The following is a 21,568-nucleotide window of genomic DNA, read 5'->3' on the forward strand; positions in this document are numbered from 1 at the left end:
CCTCCCACCCTGAATCTTGCTCACCTTATGAAATTCTCTTGCCCTTGCTCTGTTTCGGGCATAAGCTTCTTGCTTTGATTTCTCTTCATTTTGCTGTTTCACTGTAGCAAGTTGATTGTATAATCTGTAAGAAATTTATATTAAATTAAAGAGAAATAATGCAGAATAGTGGCTCACTAAAAACCAGTCAACCCTACCTTAGAGCCCTTTGTTGCATGAGGGCTTGTGTAGTCTTTCTGCCTTCAGGAAGAGAGGCTCTAATTTTATTCACACCCTTTAGGCGACTCACAGATGAACCTGAGAAAAGAACAAGTGATTTGATAAATGAAAGGCCAGATTTTCAACATATCTGTGAAAAAAGGTGAAAAGTTGTACAAATGTTTTCTGTGAGGAATGGAAGTTACTCAGAAGAGTCCTCAAAGCCTTGACTATTCAGGGAGGTGGTTGCTGAAGATTAATTTTTTAAAAGTCAACATACCTATAGTTGGTTTCTCCAGAACTATTTTCATTTGAGAATTTTCAGAGACACAAATTTTATTCCGTATTTCTTTCTGCCTTTGGTAGGATCTTTCCATAAATGATTTTTTTCTCTTTACAAATGCTTCTTGTAAACTACCTGGTGGTATAGGTATAAACTTCGGAAGAGTTTCTGTGGGGAAAAGAAGTACTTGGGAGATAATGCACCTCATTTGGCTTTAGGCCAGGAATATGGAAAATTTCTGCTTTCTTCCTTTGAGTTGTGGAGGCTTAAAGTTACAGGGAGCTCACGCTGGCCCCTGGACTCGACACATTTCAGTATACTCAGGCATACATACCTGTAGGCACTGTTGGCTTCTCCATTGAAAGCTCTGACACAGCTGGACAATCTGAGGCTTCTGTTTCCGATACAAAAGGCAGAAATTCACTCACCTAATGGTAAGAAAGTCATACGTCAATTTTGTTCCAATTTTTGCTTTTAAGGGTAACCCCCTGAGTCTTTACTTGGGGAAGGAGCCAACTTACCAGGAATCTTGAAAAATTTATTTTTATTAACCACATTACCATCCCTATTGTCCTCAAATGCAACCACAAGATGTTTACCCAATTAACACAATATCTGTTTGCAGATAACACTTCCATGCTCTTGTATTTGAAGGTTCTAATCTCAGGTTACCTTCCTTGGATAAAAAGATCTAAACATGCTCATTGTGGGTGTCATGGTGATGTTGGGTGGGTGCCTGCTCTCAAATTCATGTTTTTTGGGTGATTCTGTCCAACTCACTTAGTTCTTTTATACTACTGTACATCTGACCAGCAGTACCACAAAATAATTCCTAACCATTGACCCAACCCTACTTTCCCATTCTTTCTCTTAAAATTGTTTATGTCTCTATCTCTTTTCCATACCACTTGTGTATTTTCATTACTTGTCTATTGCCTCCTTACTTCCCTTGTCAAAACAATTACCAGTTGTTCTGAAGTCATATCAACATCTTGGAATATGCTTAGATATAAAGTACCTTCTAACTTGGCATTGGAACACTAGTTGTATGATAGAAATAGTTCCACCATAGTGTAGGAGGTAGGTATGAACTCTGGAAAAAGGATGTTTGGGACTTCTCTGAAAAACTGTGTGGTGGTGATGAAAAGAGAAAAATGCATAGTAGTTGCCACAGTAGTAAATTGTTGCACCAAACAGCTGGTAGGGGTGTCAAGTTTTAGAGTCTTGACTAACTTAAGAGCTAAATACATAGCATAATTCCCTCCAATGACTAAGAATTGAAATTACGAGGTAGGTGTGAATCAACTGTTTTGCTTCTACTGGAAATACATTTTTTTCTTTAGGACCAAAAACAGCCTGCATTCTATATTCACCTCAGGTCTGGATTTCTTTACCCAACTTCTAGGACAACTTTTCTGCCTCTTACAAGCAGAAGGCATGAATTGTAACTCAAGACTTTTTTTTTTTTTTTTTTTTGATACAGAGTCTCACTCTTGCCCAGGTTAGAGTGCCATGGTGTCAGCCTAGCTCACAGCAACATCAAACTCCTGGGCTCAAGTGATCCTCCCACTTCAGCCTCCCCAGTAGCTGGGACTACTGGTGAGTGCCACCATGCCTGGCTAATTTTCTTTCTATTTTTAGTAGAGAGGAGGTCTCTTGCTCAGGCTGGTTTCGAACTTCTGAGCTCAAGCCGATCCTCCCTCCTTGGCCTCCCAAAGTGCTAGGATTACAGGCTTGAGCCATTGTGCCTGCCCATAACTCAAGACTTGATATCTGTAGCACCATATACATTTATAATTAGGACTACAAAATGGCACAAAACTGCTTTTAGGAGATTTTGAGGGCTTTTCCTTTTCTTGTCAGCTCCTGTGAGCACATTAAGCTTACTGCTTTTGCATCTAATTGGGGAAGTTTGCAAACACTTCCAGTGTAAGAAAAGATGCCACATGGAAAGAAAAGTGGAAAAAACCTCAGTGTGCAATTTTCAGTTATAGATTGGTGTATCAATAAATCAATGTATGAATAAAAGCTATGAAATTTACCTGAAAACAGCTTTCTTCCTCATTCTCTTTCTTTTCTTCTAGTGTTAACTTTGCAAAATCCGTTTCAGTAATGCTGATATCACTGGTGCTCACTAAAGTAAGTTCTGGTTCTTCCATTATACCATGGCCTGATTCTGTCTCCTTTTCAGTACAAGTAAAAGGGAAATTGTGTCAAAAAAATAGCCTTAGAACTTTAAAAATGTGCAAAAAGTAAATAAATATTCACTTTATACATCATATGCATTTTGTATAAATGTGAAAATTATGGAAGAAAAACAACAGCTTCCCCTTGAGCCCTCTACTCCAGTGTTCACTTGTAGAAATACTGGAGAGGACTTCACAGATGGGGTGAAATAGTATAACTCAAAAAATATTTACTGCAAGGACTACAAACTTACAGGAGTAGGCCGATAATACGAGTGCAGGCTGACTGGAGCTATGCAGAACTGGAGTGTATATCCTATCTAAAGGGAGCAGTGGCTGGCTACCGGGTTATAGCCAAATACGGGCCACTGCTGCCACATTATAAATTTTTCAAAGGGAAGTATCTTTGTTGGTTTTAAACATTGAGCAAGAATTTAAAAACAGACAAAACACAAGCAACAAAATTAAACACATTTGTGGTGTAGATATAGTCCTTATTTTCAACCACCTGTATATTTAGGGAAAAGGATAAACTATACATAATATTAGAAGGTAAAAACTATATCCTTTGGTGTTGAAACCAAGCAGATTATAACTTGCTGAATATGAGGAACAATGTTCTTACACTTATTCCGGTAATGGTTTTCGTGCAGTGCAGTGAGGCTTAACACTGAAAGCACAGGAAGAGACATCATTTATTGGGAAAGTTGGATAAAGGATATCTGAATTGGGATGAAAAAGATCTTTCGTAAAATTCTCTGAGGAACAGCTTTCAAAATCTGGAGTTTTCTTGTTTCGTCAGTGACCACAAACTTGATTATCTCAGGAACATTACAAGTACTTTTGCTTCTCTTGTGTTTCTGAAGTTTTTCCTGACAAGGAACTTAAATGCTATTTATATAACACAGATTTTACTTACCCAGGTTGGAATAGAGTTCTGTAATGAAAATGATCCAGAATTTACAGAGAGCTCTGATTGTCCTTGTTGAGATAGATTTTTTGTGATTTTGGGGGTTTCAGTTTCAGTTGAATTCTCAAAATATTTCTCATTTTGAATAGTTAATGAATGTGATGTCTGAATTGAAGTTCCCATCTCCACTGTTCTTACACATAATTGAGAGTCAATTTTGTCTACATGTGGATTTATGTCTAAAACTCCACAGGTTTCATTTTTATCATCTTCAGTGAGTCCTTGACTTTGTAACATTGTAACAACCCCTCTTTCTGATAGTTCTTCAAAGCCCAGTGTTTCTTTTCTGCTTTCTAGTTGCTGTTTTATTGAGCACTCACTAGAAGTAGAACCACATGGAGTACTATGTTGTACATTTAACTGATCAAATACATTAGCCTCATCAGATGAACTGGTGACTGAACTTAGCACATTTCCTACAGAGAGCTGGAAATGAACACTTTTTTTATTTTGTAATATTTCAGTATGTTCTTCAGAGGAATAGTTCTGGTTTTCCATGCCTTGGAAAGAATCTCTTGCTTCAATGCTAAAAATACTTGGTAAATCAGCATGCTGGCTCCCCTCCTGTGAAGAAAATTCTGGCAGAAGCTGTTGAAAAGACTGTTCAGATCCTGCATTAAGAAGTTTAAGAAATCAGTTAATCATTACTATATGTTGTAAAACTGGGATATAGACACAGTCTCTAATAGTTTCTAAGTAAATTGCAAATAATAAAGTCAGATTATTACCTACGATTTTCAGAGTGAAAGTTGATGTATGTAAACATGAATACAAAGATAAGGATAGTCACAGTCATTTTTAAAGAACTCTACAACTAACACCATGTATGTTCTCCTTTTCTAATATTATTTAATAAAGAAAGTATGGCTGTTAAGACATTATAAGGATGCTCTTCCCCATAAGAGAACTGAATATTAATTTTAATAACAGAAAGACTTAGCATAAGACATACATGTATCTCTCTCTCTTTATATATATATACACACACACACACACATAAAGTTCTAGAAGGACATTTTAACTGTAAGGTTTCAGGTAGGGAAGTTGTAGAATAAGAGGCAATACTTCTGCTTTTTATTTTATAAAGTTCAGTATTGTAAAAAATATATATATTACTTCTGTTATTTAAATAGATATATAATTAAAGAAACAAAACTTGTAACACCAGGGACAGGGGTGAGGACAAACCAGGAGATGTCTGCCAGACATAATTTCCAAGGAAATGGATGTAAAGAACCATAAAAAGAGTACTGGGTTTTGTTTAACTTTTTCTAACTTAGTCATACATACCCTCAATAATATTTTCTGTAGCAAAACTCTGAGCTGCAGCATGAGCCAGGTTAGTGTCAGGTTGCTGATCCAGGCTTGTGATAAGAGAAGAATGCATGCTAGTCCTCCTCAATGCTGTGAAAGAGACTGTACTTTTGGATGATACAGTAGCATGGTGGTTTTCAGATGAAGAATCTGAGCTCTGACAGAAAACAAGGAAAGGCTGAAATACTGATTACGTATTACCAGTTGAACCAATAATCATGATATTCCCTTGATCTTATCCTTCCTTAATTATCACTTTACTGTCACAGAAATAATTTGCTTATTCAAATCTAATTGTTCTTTTTCAGTCAATATGAAGGAGACTTTAAAAAAACATTTAGAAAACAAATTGTGGGCTGTGCTGTAATTCTAGCACTTTGGGCGGCTGAAGGAGGAGGATTGTTTGAGGCCAGGAGTTCAAGACCAGCCTAAGCAACATAGCGAGACCTCATCTCTACAAAAAAATTTAAAACTTCACTGGATGTGGTGGCATGTGCCTATAGTCCCAACTACTCGGGAGGCTGAGGCAGGAGGATCACTTTGAGCCCAGCAGTTTGAGGTTGCTGTGAGCTATGCTGATAGCACTGCACTCTAGCCTGGGCAACAGAGCGAGACCCTGACTCAAAAAGAAAAAAATAAATTAAAAAAGAAAACAAATAGTAAATTAACCAGGTAGAGCTTAGAACATGATGAGATAATTTTCTGATAAGCACGAACTATGTACAGTAGTCTAGGATGTCAGTCTGTGGAAACAAAAAAGACCCAGGTTTGAACCTCAGCTCCTTTACTATACAGAAAGAGGCTATTTAATTTTTACAGATTCACAGAATATTTATCTGTTTAAATGTTACACAGTTAAAATTTCTCAAGTCCTCTATGGGATCATACCCACTAGTTGGAGAGAGGCTTGCAGGACAAAGAAAATTCAAATGCAGCATTTTTTAATTTTGGTTCCACCTTAGAATCATTTGGGGGAGCTTTAAAAAAAATTCACAGTACCTGATGACTGCCAGAGATTCTGGTTTAATTGGTCTGGAGTGTAGAGTTTGAGCAATGGGAGTTTTAAAAGCTTTCCACACGATTCTAAGTAAGGTTAAGACTGATTGTTCTAACAGAAAACTTAAAACTGTTCTTGGATATCCACTACAATGTGACATCTACTTTAATATACCTGGTAAAAGTCTCTGTTGTCTTGAGAAATCCCAGAGGATGGTGATGATAAATCAAAATCTAGATATGGTTCTAAGGGTTTAAATAGCTGACGATGCAAATTTGGAAAAACGTGTTCCAATTCTGGAAAGTCAAGGTCAACTGTTGGAATTTTGAGGGGGGGAAAAAGAGATAAATTTTTAAAATTTAAAGTAAAGCCTAGAAAAGGAGTAAGAACACATCTATAAAAGCTTATTTTTACGTAACACCAGTGCAAAATTATTGCCATTTTTTCCCATGACTGGCTGATTCTTTCAAATTAAGTCTTATCATGATTATTTTCAAAGGTCCAAAAAATATGGAGCCTCTTCGTGACCAAAACTTCTGACAAATATAAATTCCCATTTCTGCTAGCTCCAAAGCCTTATGAGGAGGAGCAACCGGCCATACATGAATTGTTGTAAGCTTAAAAAAGAAAAGCCCACTGTACTCAAGGTTACTGTGGAGCGACATTGTACTTTATGTGCACTATCTCATTTAATCGCCAACATCCCTCTTTTACAGAAGATGAAAGAGTAACTTGCCCATGGTTTTACAGCTAGGAAATGGTCAAACTATGACTTGAATTCAGGTCTGTCTGATTTCTGACTCTTGCTCTCAATACTGGCAATGCCACCTCAGCTGTAATAGCAAGCTTTGCAATGGTAAAGAATGATTTGCTAATTAATCTCCTCTATACATTTTTTAGTCAGTCTAATTCGCTCCAGATGCCCTCTCACTAATTTCCCTCAATATTTTCTGTGGTATAACTGCTGCAGCAGGCCATAAAAACATGAAGCTCAAACAAGCACTACTTAAAACTAAAAAGGTTTAAAGGTGAAAAGTTAAAAACACTTAATTTATATAAAAGTATTCCTTTAAAATAATTTTACCCCGCAAGTCTGTTTTTGTAGGTATCAAATTTGCTTCATTTATGTACTTGTCTATGATCTGCTGAGAGTGTGTGTGACCAGATGTAAATTCTTCCACTGCAGGCAAAAGAGATTTATGACTGTCTGAAGAGTTCTGCTGTTGATAAATAACTTGTGTTGAAGGAACTATAGAACTTAAAATATTTGTTTCCTCTTCTTTATCGGTGGTAGATTCTTGTTCCCCATCATCCATGTGCTCTGCAAATGACCCTAAAAATCGAGTTTAATGAAAATATTTAATTGACATCAACACTATATTCCTTTTAATGGTTACTTCCTTGGAGACATAATTTGGTAGAGAGGCGTGGCAATATATACTTTGCTAAGAAAACAGTGCAACCAAGAAATGTGCTTAGATTTCCACTGAATGGGAAAATGTGACATTAGCAAATTCTTCTCAAAAGTGTTGTTGGGGATCCAGAGAGCATCCCTGTTAACTTCCAGTCATGTTTAGAATATCATACTGTCCAGTATTCTTCCCAGCATGAATACTTTACTTTTGAGATTTAAAGAAACAGCCCCCCCCACCCAATGTATTGTGAAAAAGCAATGCTTCTTCCCGCCACTGTATTGCAACACAACTGGTGCTGCTGTTTCAATTAATTTACAAACATTTTGACATTATTACCTGGATCTGTAAAGCTCAAATCTGTGTTTTCATAACTTAAAAAGCTCCCAGTAGAAACAGTTACTGAAGATAATGGGTCATGAGAAATCTCTTGTGTTTTAGCCTAGAAATTAAGGGGAATATTAGACCATGACGTAGGAAGTAATAACTAAAAAAACCCCAAACCATCAACCTCAACAGTTGTCAATTCTGAGCTCAGGTCAAGTGTAGAAACCTTCATAGTCACAAAGGTCAGTGGTAAAAATCTTTTCATCATCGCTCAGAAATGATTAGCCTTTCATACACGTGCATACATACACATAAATCCACAAACATACCCCCCTCCAATCTCATTCATGCATCAGCAGGCACTCAGTTATCCACTGTCATCTTTATGAAAACACACACACACGCACACACCCCGCTTCAGACATAAGCCTTTATTGTTTTACATTGTTTTATAGTTTTGCTTCTCAGAACTATAGAGATCATGCATCAGGTAGACTGGAATGTCTTCTGATGCTCAGATTTGGCTATTTTCATCATTGATCCACTTCAATGGAGCAGATCTCAGAGAACACAGACTTTAATATTTCACAACTTATGTAAACTAAACAAAGAGAATATGAAGCCAAATAGCTCTAAAAGTTAAGTAAATATTATTACTAACCTCATTATCTGGCTTTACATTTGGACCCAGATATGTATGCTCTTCTTCCTCAACAGCAAAACATAATACTGCGTGATTCTCAAAAATAGACTTCTTGACCTTGACTGAAAAATGGATTTTGGAATTCAAAATGGGGAAAAAAAGTTTGGATTAGGACACATCAAATTCTTAGCATCAGAAGGCACCAACCCCTGCTTTCCTACAATTTATTTTCATATTTTGCTTTTTAGAGTTGCTTTATTTTAGATCAATGAAAAAAAATTCACCTTATTATTTGTTAAAAACATTTACTAGTCAGCACAATATACTTTTTCTGGAAATTTGTGGCTATTGTTATTTTATGAATAAAATGCTTTAAAAATACTTGAATATTATGTCTAAAAGCTAGAATAGTGCCAATGTGATGGGAAATATTCTTGTAATTATTTTAAGCTGAGAAGAATATTCAATCTTAAATACAGTATGGTCCCAAAGATAAGAAAAATGGATATAAAAGAGACAATAAAGAAATACACCAAAGTGTAACCAGTGGTTGCTTATGAATGGTAGCACAAAGAGTAATTTTATTTTTTAAATATGGAACGCTTCACAAATTTGTGTGTCATCCTTGTGCAGGGGCCATGCTAATCTTCCCTGTACTGTTCCAATTTTAGTATATGTGCTGCCAAAGCAAGCACAAAAGGAGTAACTTTTACTTACTCTGTTTTAGTGTTTTCTAAATTCACAATGAGCACATATTGCTTTTATTATCAATGATTATTCCAAATTATACTTGACACATTAAAACATATAAAAATTATACATCTGTTTCATATTAATAACTCAGGCACTTTGAATTGATTTTTTTTTCTGATTCCAAATACCCAATATTTGTGAGAAAGCTTGCCAAGGCATACGATAGTCTGTGGCTCTGAACAGAATAAAATTGAAACTGCTCCACTGAATATAAACAAAATTCTGCCTCATTATCACCATGATATTATTAAAAGGTACCATGCACATTAAAAGTACGTTTCTTAAATGTTTGTGAAAGAAATATTTTAAAAATGGCAACCCAGTAAACAAACATAAACGCGCACACACACACATCTATCTGTATATATGTGTTAGATATTTATTCATAAAATAATATCTATATCATAGTTAATGATATAAAAACAAAGCTAATAGCAAATATTGCCTTTTTATTAAAAAAAATTTAAAAAATATGTTATACATACCATGGAATATTATTATTTGTCTTCAACTTTTTTACATTCTTCTAGTCCATTTAAAAATATATTATTGTGAAATAACAGATTTAACTATTAAACTTATTTAGTTGCTTCTATACATACTAAATTTTAAATAATATAAGACATGGCAAATTTTATAGTGAGGTATTATTTTTTTCTTTTTTTGTTTGTCTTATGCTAGTCAAGTGAAGCAGCTCATTTAAAAGCTAGCTGGGAAATGAGAAGTTAATCTGAGGCTTTTCACTTTATCTGCTGTTATCTATAATATACCTAGAAGACTCCCCCAGAGGAGACATGAATGAACAAGGTAGCATTTGGGTAGTGGTAAGAAATGAAAAATAAAAGTGAGAGAAAGGAGCAAGGTCAGAGTTAAACAGTCTGAATCTGGGGATGATTATGAGAAACAGAAAAGCAGCCCCTGATATTCAGGAGCTGACCTGGCATTATCAGCTAGGCTTTGGTGTTCTACTGTTAAACAGCAACAATTTCATGGAATGCTAATATCAGATAAGGCCACTCTGTGAGCATGATGGATGGAGATAAAATTCAGACCCCTCAATGCCTGAACACAGATAAAACTATGACGATGGTCAAACTATAAAAATGACCAAGTACCCTGTCATCCTGGGTAATATGAATAACTGCAGCAACTTTACCAGTTACAGCTCTAGTCTGACTCCATTCTTCCCACATCTTAGATAAGAATTTCTTGGGTACCCAGTAATAGAATTACCCCTGCTTCCTGATAACATTCAGTACTAATAAGCAAAGTCCTGTTTCCTTGAACCCTTCTCCAAATCACCTAATACAAGCCTAAATCCTGTAACAAGTCCTTTCTAATACACCTTACTGAGCTGCCCCATGGTTGCTCTTAGTGTGCATTCTCCTTCACTGCAACCGGTCAGAACACTCAAGCTTTGTTCAACTACAGGTATGTCTTTGCTAGTCTTTGGCTAGAGGATATCAATAGATAGAATAAAAAGGAAACACAGTATCTATTGGCTAAATCAAAAAGAATGACATAAAATTTTATTTTAAAATGTCAAAAATTATAATTCACTGGAAATTATATTTTTTACAGTTATTTGAATCTATAATTTTTAAAGGAGATGTTAAAGTCAATTTGTTTTGCTTTTTGGGGACAGGGTCTTGCTCTGTTGCCCGGGCCAGAGTGCAGTGTTGTCATCATAGCTCACTACAATCTCAAACTCCTGGGCTCAAGTGATCCAGCCTCAGTCTCCAGAGAGCTGGGAATATAGGCACACACCAACACACCCACCTAATTTTTCTATTTTTTTGTAGCAATGGGGGTCTCGCTATGTTGCTCATGCTGGGCTTGAACTCCTGGCCTCAACTGATCCTTCTGCCTTGGCCTCCCAGACAAGTCAATTTTAAAAATATAAACCTTCATCGGGCTCTGTTGCACAATGGATAGTGCACTGGACTTCAAAAAACCCTTAAGAGAATAGGTCTCTCTCATCTCTCATTCTATTAAACTATAGAAACAACTAATATATGAAGTATCTTAAGTATATGTGACAGCTAAAATGAAATCTGGTTGGAAAAGGTAGTATCTTAAAAGCAGGCTTACAACTAATAAAACAGTATTAGAACTATGCTTTGTAGGGTCAGTATGCGACATTGCACACAAAATATCTTGTTATATATATGCATAAACTCTAAAGTAAGAAAATTTACATTGGCTGTCCTTGGGTAGTAGGATTGATTTAAAGATTGTTCCGTCTGTGCTCGCTTTGGGAGTACATATACTAAAATTGAAACAATACGGAGAAGATTAGCATGGCTCTGAAAAAAAAAATAAAGATTCTTCTTTCTAATTCTCTTTATCTTCCAAATATTTAAAAATAAACATAAAGCAGGTCATTTAGAATACCACAGATAGAATTTTTAAAAGAGGCTGGGCATGGTGGCTCATGCCTGTAATCCTAGCACTTTGGGAGGCCAAGATGGAAGGATTGTTTGAGGCCAGGAGTTAGAGACCAACTGGGGCAACATAGTGAGACCTCATTTTTATAAAAAAGAAAAAAAAATTTTCTAGAGATAATATTTAACAGTATTTAATACATTGATTGCCACACACAAAGAATTAGAAATTTTCCTTGGGGCCATAGTGTTTTATTACAAAAACAGAATAAAAACTTCAAGTGTAATTTAAAGGTAAACATAAATAGAAAACCAAAATTTATTGACTTCTATTCATTTAATCCATGTTTTTAGAATTAAATTATCAATATTAATTGTAACAATAAGAACATCGACAAGTAAGATTTTACATATGCTTCATAGCCGGGTGTGGTGGCTCATGCCTGCAATCTTAGCACTCTGGGAGGCCGAGGTGGGAGGATCACTTGAGCTCAGGAGTTTAAGACCAGCCTGAGCAAGAGCAAGACTCTGTCTCTACTAAAAATAGAAAAATTAGACAGGCGTCATGTTGTGCACCGGTAGTCCCAGGTACTCAGGAGGCTGAGGCAGGAGGATTGCTTGAGCTCAGGAGTTTGTTGTTGCTGTGAGCTAGGCTGATGTTACAGCACTCTAGCCCAAGCAACAGAGCGAGACTCTGTCACTCCAAAAAAAAAATTTAAAAAGAAAAAAATAAACATATATGCTTCACGTAGCCCTGGGGTCAAAACTAGAATGAGTTAAATGCAACTTTCATGGCAGTTAATATGTTAATTAAACGTGGATTGTTACAAATAGGCTTAAACACAAAATTTATAGACGCTGCCAACTGTATAAAATTCATGCCCTTGTATACTTCCTACTAGTATTTATTTACCGAAATAATTTAAAAGCAAAATTACTTATTTTCTAAATAAACTTTACTTCCCTCATTCAACTTTTTATATGTTTATTAAGAGCCAAAACTATAATATGTGAACATATAATACAGAAAGTGAAACCCAGTCTCCAAAAAAGGTACACTTGTACCAACACTTTGGTAATTATCATTCCAGATACTTTTCTATGTGTGAACACAAATTTTTCCCCCTTATTTAACAATTGCACAGAAAAACACAGTATGGGTGTGCCATGATGATTCCATTACCAACAGTCACTGAGGTTATTTACCATTTTTCACTATTACAAATAACGCTACAATAAGTATCTTTTGTCTACATATTCTTGTACACAGTAATTCCAAGTAATTCCACTTTCAATTTATCTCTTACCTGGTTCATTATAGTCATCACCACGGACATTCTCCTGGGCATTTGGTTGAAGAGAACCAAATGGATCATGGGCCAGTGGGCTCCCAAGGAAACTTTGTTCTCGGCTTATTGAGACTCTCATGGGGTCTCTGTCTTGATAAAAATCTAATTTACCTGGGAAGGGAAAAAAAAAAAAAAACGACTCACTAAATTTCCACTTAAGTTTCTAGAGCTAGGTAGAACTAAAATGGTAATTTAGGTTGTAGGCAGAAATCTAAAATCTTAATTCAGTTTTACTAAGTTTTTAATGATACCCTTACCTCCCCATGCCAGATTATGCTTCAGTATTGACTAGTCACAAGAAAAATGCCTGGAAAATTTACTAACCATTAATAGTATTACTTAATATAAGGTATAATATGCATTCATAATATATATACTTTAAAGTTTGAAAATAGCCACAACTAATCTCTGGTGTAAAAAATCAAGATGGGGCTTAGAGGAGAGGGAACAATAATTAACAGGGTGCAGGGGAGGAGTTTATGGGGTTCTTTAATGTTCCAGTTCTTGACTTGGGAACTGTTTACATGGGTATGGTTATTACAGTGATAAACCACTGAAACAAACACAATTTGTGTACCTCTCTGAATGTTATACTTTGATACAAAAACAAAAACAACTAATCAAAGGAGTGTAAGACACCCAAAAGCAGCAGGCTAACTTACTGTACAGAACCACCGAAACACATGGGAATTAAAGGCACCAGGTACTATTAATACAGAAGGAAGATGTGTGCCAGGTAACTGAAAACAGGCAGAATGTTTAAAACTATGTACTTGGAACAGTTGGATCCTCCCAGTCTCCTGAAATTAATTAGAAATTCAAACAGAACTGTTTACTAAGAATTACAGGGAGGAATTTTTTTTAGATAACTGGATGTATAGAGAACAATGAAGAAATATACCTGTTCTAATTGTCCTTAAAGCCAGGATTTAAGCATAATAACCCTATAAAACTGCAGTCCCCAACCCCCAGGCTGCAGACCGGTACAGGTCCATGGCCTATTAGGAACCAGGCTGCACAGGAGGAGATGAGTGTGGGGCAAGTGAAGCTTCATCTGTATTTACAGCCGCTCCCCATTGCTTACACCACCGTCTGAGCTCTGCCTCCTGTCAGGTCAGCAGCAGCATTAGATTCTGCATTGTGGTGAGTTGTATAATTATTTCATTACATATTACAATGTAATAACAACAGAGATAAAGTGCACAATAAATGTAAATGCACTTGAATCATCCCAAAACCATTCTCCTCTCCCCGATCCGTGGAAAAATCATCTTCCGTGAAACTGGTCTCTGGTGCCAAAAAGGCTGGGGACCACTGCTATAAAAGATACAAGAAAAGAGCAGTGAAGGTACTAAAGTAGAAAAGTAGCAAAGGAAAAGAGAGAGAGAAAAAAAAAGCCCAAGTTACCTCCTAAGGAAACAGCTTTAGAAGGCAGACATGAAAGGAAGTAGACAGAGCAACTCCAGAAGACGGGATATTGAAGAATTTTTATCTATAATAAATTGGCTCCCCGATATACAAGACAAAGAAGACAAAGAAGCTATTAACACATAGTTACGTAATGCCACATTTTCTTTAAGTTCCAATTTTTTTTCTTTTTTTGAGACAGAGTCTCACTCTGTTGCCCAGGCTAGCGTGCCGTGGTGTCAGCCTAGCTCACAGCAACCTCAAATTCCTGGGCTCAAGCAATCCTCCTGCCTCAGCCTCCCAAGTAGCTGGGACTACAGGCATGTGCCACCATGCCCGGCTAATTTTTTTCTATATATATTTTTAGTTGTCCATGTAATTTCTTTCTATTTTTAGTAGAGACGGGGTCTTGCTCTCGCTCAGGCTGGTCTGGAACTCCTGAGCTCAAACTATCCACCCACCTCAGCCTCCCAGAGTGCTAGGATTACAGGCATGAGCCACCACGCCCAGCCTAGGTTCAAATTTTAAATACTGGTTATGTAAACTATTTTCTCCCTTTCACAAGTAGTCAAGCCTAAGTTTCTTTAACAAAAAAAAGATTTAGCATCCTGAAAAAAATGTAGAGAACTTGCAAACACTAAAAAATTTTATTTTTTTAAACTATCTGTTTACCGAGTATAGAGGTTCTGCCACTTGCTGGTGATTCTACTTCTTGTATAGCACTAAGTTCATGTTGGTTTAAGTCCAAACCACATTTAACTTTTGCTACAGGTGGCTTTGAGGATCTTCTACCCAGTTCTTTGTCCAGATGCTCACCTATCAAGTCAATGACAACATTAGGTACAATAAAAATCTATTAACATACTATAAACTTTTTACCAACCAGAGAACTGCAGGGCATGAAAACAAAGAACACTCAGCAGAATTACAATAAAATATGATTATCTTACCACTTTGCTTAGCACTAATATCTTCTGAAACCAGCTCATTATCCTCAGAGTTGCTCCTATCTGCATGACTAATGTTTTCCCGATCATCTCTTGATAGGTCTTGGATATGAGGAAGACACTCTCTGAGCTGTCCCATCTTCTGGGTTTTTAAATCACTTTCAACTGTGGGCTGAAGAAGTGGAGAGATGAAGGTAACACAAGTTGAAGGATCATGTGAAGAACTCATCAGATTTATATCTCCCTTCTTAAATTAGAACCTCAACCAAATAAAAAGTTCCATCAATCATACTTTACAATTTTATCCACAGTTAAAAAATGAGATATGCTTCTAATACTGAAAGGATGATACTCTAATTGAAAAATACAACCATGCACAGCCCTGGACCTAAAAGCAGCCTCCACTGCACCTTTCCAGAAGAGATTATACTTGAGTACCTGCATCTGACTTTCTTTTGCCATTACTTTTCCTCCAAATAACCATTAAATCCCTAGAACTCAACTCAAACTTCTGAACATCAAAGGATTTGTAGAATTCTATTTAGACTAAATGATAAATTTAAGTGGCCTTTTAAAATAATAGATACATTCAAAATGTAGAACACACTCTTGTCTCTCATGTAGAGAAACTATGAATGTCTGACTATGAATGACTGTGCCAGAGTCTTCTCAACAATTCAGAAACAAGCGGCAGATCCAGCTCTCCATCAGCCCAAGATTATGCCAATTTTACAACAGATAATAATGTCACTTAAGGAAAAAGTGGGCACTGATTTTGATTTATATATAAATGTCAAAAAAGTGCTATCCACAAAGAGAGCAAGGTCTGCTACTGCATAGGAAAAAGTATGCTAACCAGTCATTTTTACAATTTTAATCTTATGGTAAGTTTAAAACCCATTATAATGAAACTCCAAATGAGAATGTATTAATACATTTTTTTGTGGTGTTTATATTTGAAATTAGTTGGGCTTCAAATAACTACTAACATCATAAACACCATGTGAGGTAGATTAATTTTTAATTTCTATATTGTTTAGGGTAGAAAATCAAAGTACACTTAAGGTCAAACTCCTTATTATCAGTAACTAAAAACTTATAAGCCTAAGGTTAAACTAAATTATTTAATTTTTAGATATTCAAGTTTAAAATATACCTGACTGTCTTTAAAGAGATCTTTCAAAGTCTCTTGGTGTTTCTGTATCTGCTGCTGCAATGCTGTTTGTCTCTGAACAAGCAATTCTTCTTGGGCTTTCTGGCTATAATGCAGAACTTCTTTTTGTAGCTCCAACTGCTTCTGAAGTCCCAAGTTATCTTGCTGAGCTAAGATAGGCTGTGAAAAACTCAAAAGTCTATCTTGAATTCTCGGGATGACAGAATCAGCTGAGGGAGCTGCACGCTCATTCTGGGATGAATACAATTCACAAATGCTTTTAGATTTAGCTTCAGCAAATGGTAGCGGAATAAATGAATGCTCTATTTCCTTGGGTAGAAACAAAGAGGGGACAGCATGCTCAGCATATTCACTTTTGTTCAATTTACTTTGTTTGTTTAAAAGCAGTTCGTCCTGGGGTTTCTCAGAAGAATATACCACTTCCCTTTCTAAGTCCAATTGCCCTGTCAAATTATCTTGCTCAGGCAGAATAGGCTGTGATAAACTCAAAAGCCTATCTTGTGATCTTGGGATCTCAGGATGAGTTGAGGGAATAGTATTGTTACGTTTGGTTGGGAAAGACTTCTGGGTTCCTTCCGAGTCAGCAATAGGCACTGCTACCTGGGACAAAAATGAAGGGGAGCCAGTCTGCTCAGATGATACCCTTTTCTCCAATTTACTTAACCTTTCCGAAAGCATTTCTTCTTGGACTTCTTGTCTAGATCGAATGGCTTTTCTTTGTATATCTAACTGTTGCTGAAGTGCCTGCAAATCACCATGGCAAGGTTGGATAAAATGCTCAGAAGAGACCTTTTCCTCAAAATTACATGGTTTTAGCAAAACCAATTCTTTCTGGGTTTTCTCAATAGAAGGAAGGGAATTTGTTTGTGCATGCAAGTGTTCTTCAGATGCAATCAAATTATCTTGTTGAGGTAAAATAGGAGGTGATAAACCCAATAGCCTATCAGGCAATCTTGGTATCTCAGAAAGACTCGAAGAGACTGTATTATCACTGTTTGTTGGACAAGGTTCTTGCATGTTTTCAGATTCAGTAAGAGGTAAGGAAGCAAGTGAAGGCTGCACCACCAGGGGTAAGGAAGAGGTACCAACCGGCTGAGGAGATACTCTTCCCCTCCACTCACTCTGTTTCTGTAAAAGCAGTTCTTCCTGAGCTTCCTGTCTAGCCTGAACGATGGCTTCCCTCTGTGTAGCTAACCGTTCTTGAAGTGCCTTTAAATTATCTTGTTGAGGTTGGATAAGCTGTGATATTCTCAAAAGCCTATCCTGCAATTGTGGGATCTGAAAATGTCTTGAAGAAATTTTACTATCATTCTCCGTTGAAAGGGCTTCCTGGGTTGTACCAGACTCAGCTGAATGTAATGAAGTAAAAGAATGCTGCACTAACTGAGGTATGAATGAAGATGAGACAATTTGTTCAGAAGATGTATTTTCTTGGGTTTTCCGGCTGAAATGAAGGGCTTCTTTGTCAGGGTCTAGCCATGCTTGGTGTTCCTCCAAATTACCTTGTAGAGGCAGTCTGTGTTGTGAGAATCTCAAAAGTCTTTCCTGAAATCTTGGGATCTTCGAATGGCTTAAGGGAACTGTACTGTCATACTCCATTGACATACATTCCTGGAATCTCTCAGATTCAGCTACCTGGGATAGGGATGAAGAGGTTCCAGTCTGTTCAGAAGAAATTATTTTTTCCGATTCACTTTGTTTGTATACAAATCCCTGAATTTCTTCTTGAGCACCAACTATCATCCTCTGTATGTGTGACTGTTCTTGGAATGTTGTCAAATTTTCTTGCTGTGGCACAATATGGTGTGGGAAAATAAAAGACTTATCCTGAAATGTTGAGGTTATCAAATGACTAGAGGGAATTATATTCTCCTTCTCCAAAAAGTAATGTTTCTGAATTCTACTCGGCTCAGCCTTAGCAAAAGCTTGTGAAGCAACTGAATGTTGAACAACCATTGGTGAGAAAGAATTCATCTGGCCAGACTTATTGTCCCCCAAATCCCTTTGTCTATGTAAAAGTAATTCAGGCTGAGCTCCAGGCCTAGCCTGAAGAGTATCCCTCTGTGTAGTCAGCTGTTCTTGGAGCAACTTCAAACTATCATGTCGAGGTAGGAACTGCTGTAGGAAACCTGAAGACCTATCCTGAGATTTTGAGATTTCAGATTGTCTTAAGAGAAGTCCTTTCTCACTCTTAGATGGATACTGCTCCTGGATTTTTCCATATTTTGTATCAGCAGGAGGTAATGAAGTAAATGTACGCTGAACAACCTCAAATGGGAGAGAAGAGGGCTCAGCCTGTTCCCAACATTCTCTTTCATCCAATTCACTCTGTTTATGTACACATAATACTTCCTGGGCTTCCCGCCTCGCCTGCAGGCTATCCCTCTGAATATCCAACTGCTCTTGGAGAAATTTTAAATTATTTTGCTGCGATAAGATAGGCTGTGAAAAACTCAAAAGCCTATCCTGAATTTGTGGGACTACAGGATGGTCTGATGAAACTACAGTATCAGTCTCGGTTGGATAAGATCCCTGGATTCTTCCCAGTTCAGCTTTGGCAGAAGGCCCTAAAGTAGAGGAATCTGGAGCTACCAATGGAAGGAATATAGAGAGGCCAATTTGCTGTTCTAATTCTTTCTGTTTGCTGAAAAGCAATTGTTCCTGCGCTTCCCGTCTTTCCTGAAGAACTTCCTTCTGTAGGTCTAACTGTTTTTGCAGAGCCTTCAAATTACCTTGTTGGGCTGTGATATTCTCTGAGGATGGCAAAGGCCTCTCGTGCATTTGGCTGACCACAGAATGGCTTATGGAAACTGCACTTTTGCTTGTGGTTGAAAAGGGTTCCTGGATTTTTCCAGATTCAACTTTACCAGGCAGAGAACTAAAAGAATGCTGAGGTACCAGTGGTAGGAATGAAGATGGTTCAGTTAGCTTAGAAGATATACTTTCACTATTCCCTGAGAATACTTGCTGGGAATGTAAAGTTTGAAAAGCTGTTGCCCTTAATGTTTCAGATATTTTTGTAGCATCCTGTGATATTGGTGGCCTGTCATCTGACAAAGCCCTTGAAAGTGTATGAGAATCTTTAGGGACCAATTTATAGTCTCTCTGCTGTGTTTCAGTCTGTGAGAATTGCCCCAGATGTTCTTGTGATTCTAAAGGTTGCTTAGCTACAACACCTGAAGTGCTAAATGTTTCTGTTGTTTCCACTGGTCTTTGTAGAATGTGATTTTGTCTTGGTACTTGAAAATGATCTTGCTCTAATTTGGAGATCTGTGTTAGTTGTATGGGTTGATATTTGTTAGAACTCAGTTTGGGTCTCTGACCTTGATCACAATGCTCTGATACAGCAGTGAGTGTTTCCGATTTCTGTGGTGGTACTGATGCAGTAGAATCAGCTATCAATGATGGAGCTGGCATGGATGGGTACCTTTCTCTTAATATTGTTTGATATTCAAGTAATCGCTTCCTGGCTGTTTCAATAGACTGCCTGTGTAACCTACCAAAAACAAACACATATTATTTCTTTTTTAATGAAAAAAAAAAATGCCCCACATACTCAAATGTTTATACATTAAAGTAACAACAGCACTCTAGGATTTTCCACTCATGGTGGAAAAGAAACAACACACTTGCCTTTGAGAAGGGCATAGTTCTACGTGCCATAGTTCTAAGGGAATCCCAGTCAGATCCTCATATAAATCAAATAAGAAATCCTAAAAATGTAGCCACACACTATCACATATAAATTATACCCTAGCTAATAGCTAATACCTGTTTTGTTGTAAAAGCTGATGTTGATAGTTACGAATCATCTGCCTATGACTATCTTCATCACAAATTACAGTGCGTGATGCTGGAGCAGCGCCAACCTAATAAAAGACAAAGCTACTAATTAAAAGGCAAATTCAGAAACAAGCACTAAAGTATTTTATAAGAACTAAAGTTCTATAATTGTAAACTTCTACATAGTTTTGTTTTTATAAAAAGATTGGCACTTTCATTAGTAAGAAATGAAGTAATCTACCATTCTCCTTTAATGCCAAATCCAAATGCTCAACGTATGCGTTACATGCAAACCAGGGTCATATATATTGGCACTCTATAGAAAATAAAAGAGAAAAGCCATAGCGCTGGTACAAACTTATGTAGATATACATACATTATTAAAAGAAAAAAATGATCAGATAAAAATGTGAAAGACATTTATTTTTCTAGAAGCTCTGATTGCTCATCTTTTCTTGCCCCCCTCCCCAATGATTTATGTAGGGATGAAATTTCCTGTATCCTACCCCAGTCTGTTGAGTTTTTTTCCTTTTTCCTTCTTCCAGCTGAGCCCTGAAGCAGTCAGTTTCTAATCTTAATTTCTGTTGTTCAATTTGTTCAAGTAATTCCAACTGCTTTTGCTTCTGCTCTTCTATTTCCATTATCTAGGTAACAAAAATACTATTGATCTATTAACAACAAATGCATACAAAAGAAAAGTTAATGTGCATTACATTAAAAAGAAATAGGTCTCATAACCAAGAGTACCCAATTATCCAAGAGGTAAATGGTGATGCTTTATCTCAGTTATTGCCACTGACAGAGAGAGGATGAGAGGGAAAGATAGAAAAAAGGGGAAAAAAGAAAAAAGGAGAGAAGTAAAAAGAGAAGAAGAAAAGAAAGAATAAACACATTAACTATTTCTGTTATAGAGCACAACATAGAAATCATAGATTACCACTGAAGAACCACCTCCAGAGAAGCAGCAAATGATGTGTAGCCAAATTCTATGTTCACACCTTTAATTTTACATTGTTCCCAGTATAAAAAATGACTGAAGAAATTAAATAGTGAGGCTTCCCAAAATACTTTGATTTCTTAGGCATATCCATTAAGAGGTATAGTTATGTAGAAGCCAAATAATAGTAAAATGAACAACATTCTGTGTCTTTTCTGTCAGGCATGAAATGAAAAGAAGAAAATGGCAGAGGGATGACACATAAGCTCTTAGTATCGTTCAAATACACATACACTCCAAGTAACATGAACATATGTGTGAGTGACTATGAGTTTCATGAGGATAAAGACTAGCCTGCCAAATTCAGTACCTTCAGTCCCCCTTTATCCGCAGTTTAGCTTTTAGCAGTTTTAGTTACTTGCGGTCAAGTGGCTCGAAAATGTTTAAAGGAAAATTCCAGAAATAAACAATTCCTAAGTTTTAAATTGCACACTGTTCTAAATA

General features: G+C 36.7%; 1 protein-coding gene, 3 non-coding genes and 1 pseudogene across 8 annotated transcripts in view; 1 reads left to right on the top strand and 4 right to left on the bottom strand.

The window, feature by feature from the left end:
• Positions 1 to 21,568, bottom strand: part of CEP295 (centrosomal protein 295) — a 49,735-nt gene that overhangs the window by 220 nt on the left and 27,947 nt on the right. For 4 of the 5 annotated variants that reach the window (XM_045557121.1, XM_045557119.1, XM_045557122.1 and 1 more), the window contains 17 exons: positions 20,634 to 20,771; positions 20,116 to 20,213; positions 16,327 to 19,840; positions 15,174 to 15,342; positions 14,896 to 15,039; positions 12,775 to 12,927; positions 8,349 to 8,452; positions 7,700 to 7,802; positions 7,033 to 7,281; positions 6,123 to 6,262; positions 4,928 to 5,108; positions 3,587 to 4,248; positions 2,524 to 2,664; positions 816 to 909; positions 479 to 649; positions 198 to 297; positions 25 to 124 (listed from right to left, as the gene is read on the bottom strand). In XM_045557121.1, the coding sequence (XP_045413077.1) occupies positions 25 to 124; positions 198 to 297; positions 479 to 649; positions 816 to 909; positions 2,524 to 2,664; positions 3,587 to 4,248; positions 4,928 to 5,108; positions 6,123 to 6,262; positions 7,033 to 7,281; positions 7,700 to 7,802; positions 8,349 to 8,452; positions 12,775 to 12,927; positions 14,896 to 15,039; positions 15,174 to 15,342; positions 16,327 to 19,840; positions 20,116 to 20,213; positions 20,634 to 20,771 (6,261 nt within the window). The remainder of the gene's footprint in view (positions 1 to 24; positions 125 to 197; positions 298 to 478; positions 650 to 815; positions 910 to 2,523; positions 2,665 to 3,586; positions 4,249 to 4,927; positions 5,109 to 6,122; positions 6,263 to 7,032; positions 7,282 to 7,699; positions 7,803 to 8,348; positions 8,453 to 12,774; positions 12,928 to 14,895; positions 15,040 to 15,173; positions 15,343 to 16,326; positions 19,841 to 20,115; positions 20,214 to 20,633; positions 20,772 to 21,568) is intronic. The other variant, XM_045557120.1, reaches the window with a different exon arrangement.
• Positions 7,890 to 7,960, bottom strand: LOC123643140. Its single transcript, XR_006736698.1, has one exon. It is a non-coding gene; the product is annotated as a small nucleolar RNA U2-30 (small nucleolar RNA).
• On the bottom strand, positions 8,150 to 8,229 carry LOC123643142. The gene has a single exon (XR_006736699.1). It is a non-coding gene; the product is annotated as a small nucleolar RNA U2-19 (small nucleolar RNA).
• LOC123643043 lies at positions 8,919 to 9,025 on the bottom strand. Its single transcript, XR_006736620.1, has one exon. It is a non-coding gene; the product is annotated as a U6 spliceosomal RNA (small nuclear RNA).
• LOC123643087 lies at positions 11,329 to 11,424 on the top strand (annotated as a pseudogene).

Source organism: Lemur catta, chromosome 7 (assembly GCF_020740605.2).
Source record: "Lemur catta isolate mLemCat1 chromosome 7, mLemCat1.pri, whole genome shotgun sequence".
Taxonomy (NCBI): domain Eukaryota; kingdom Metazoa; phylum Chordata; class Mammalia; order Primates; family Lemuridae; genus Lemur; species Lemur catta.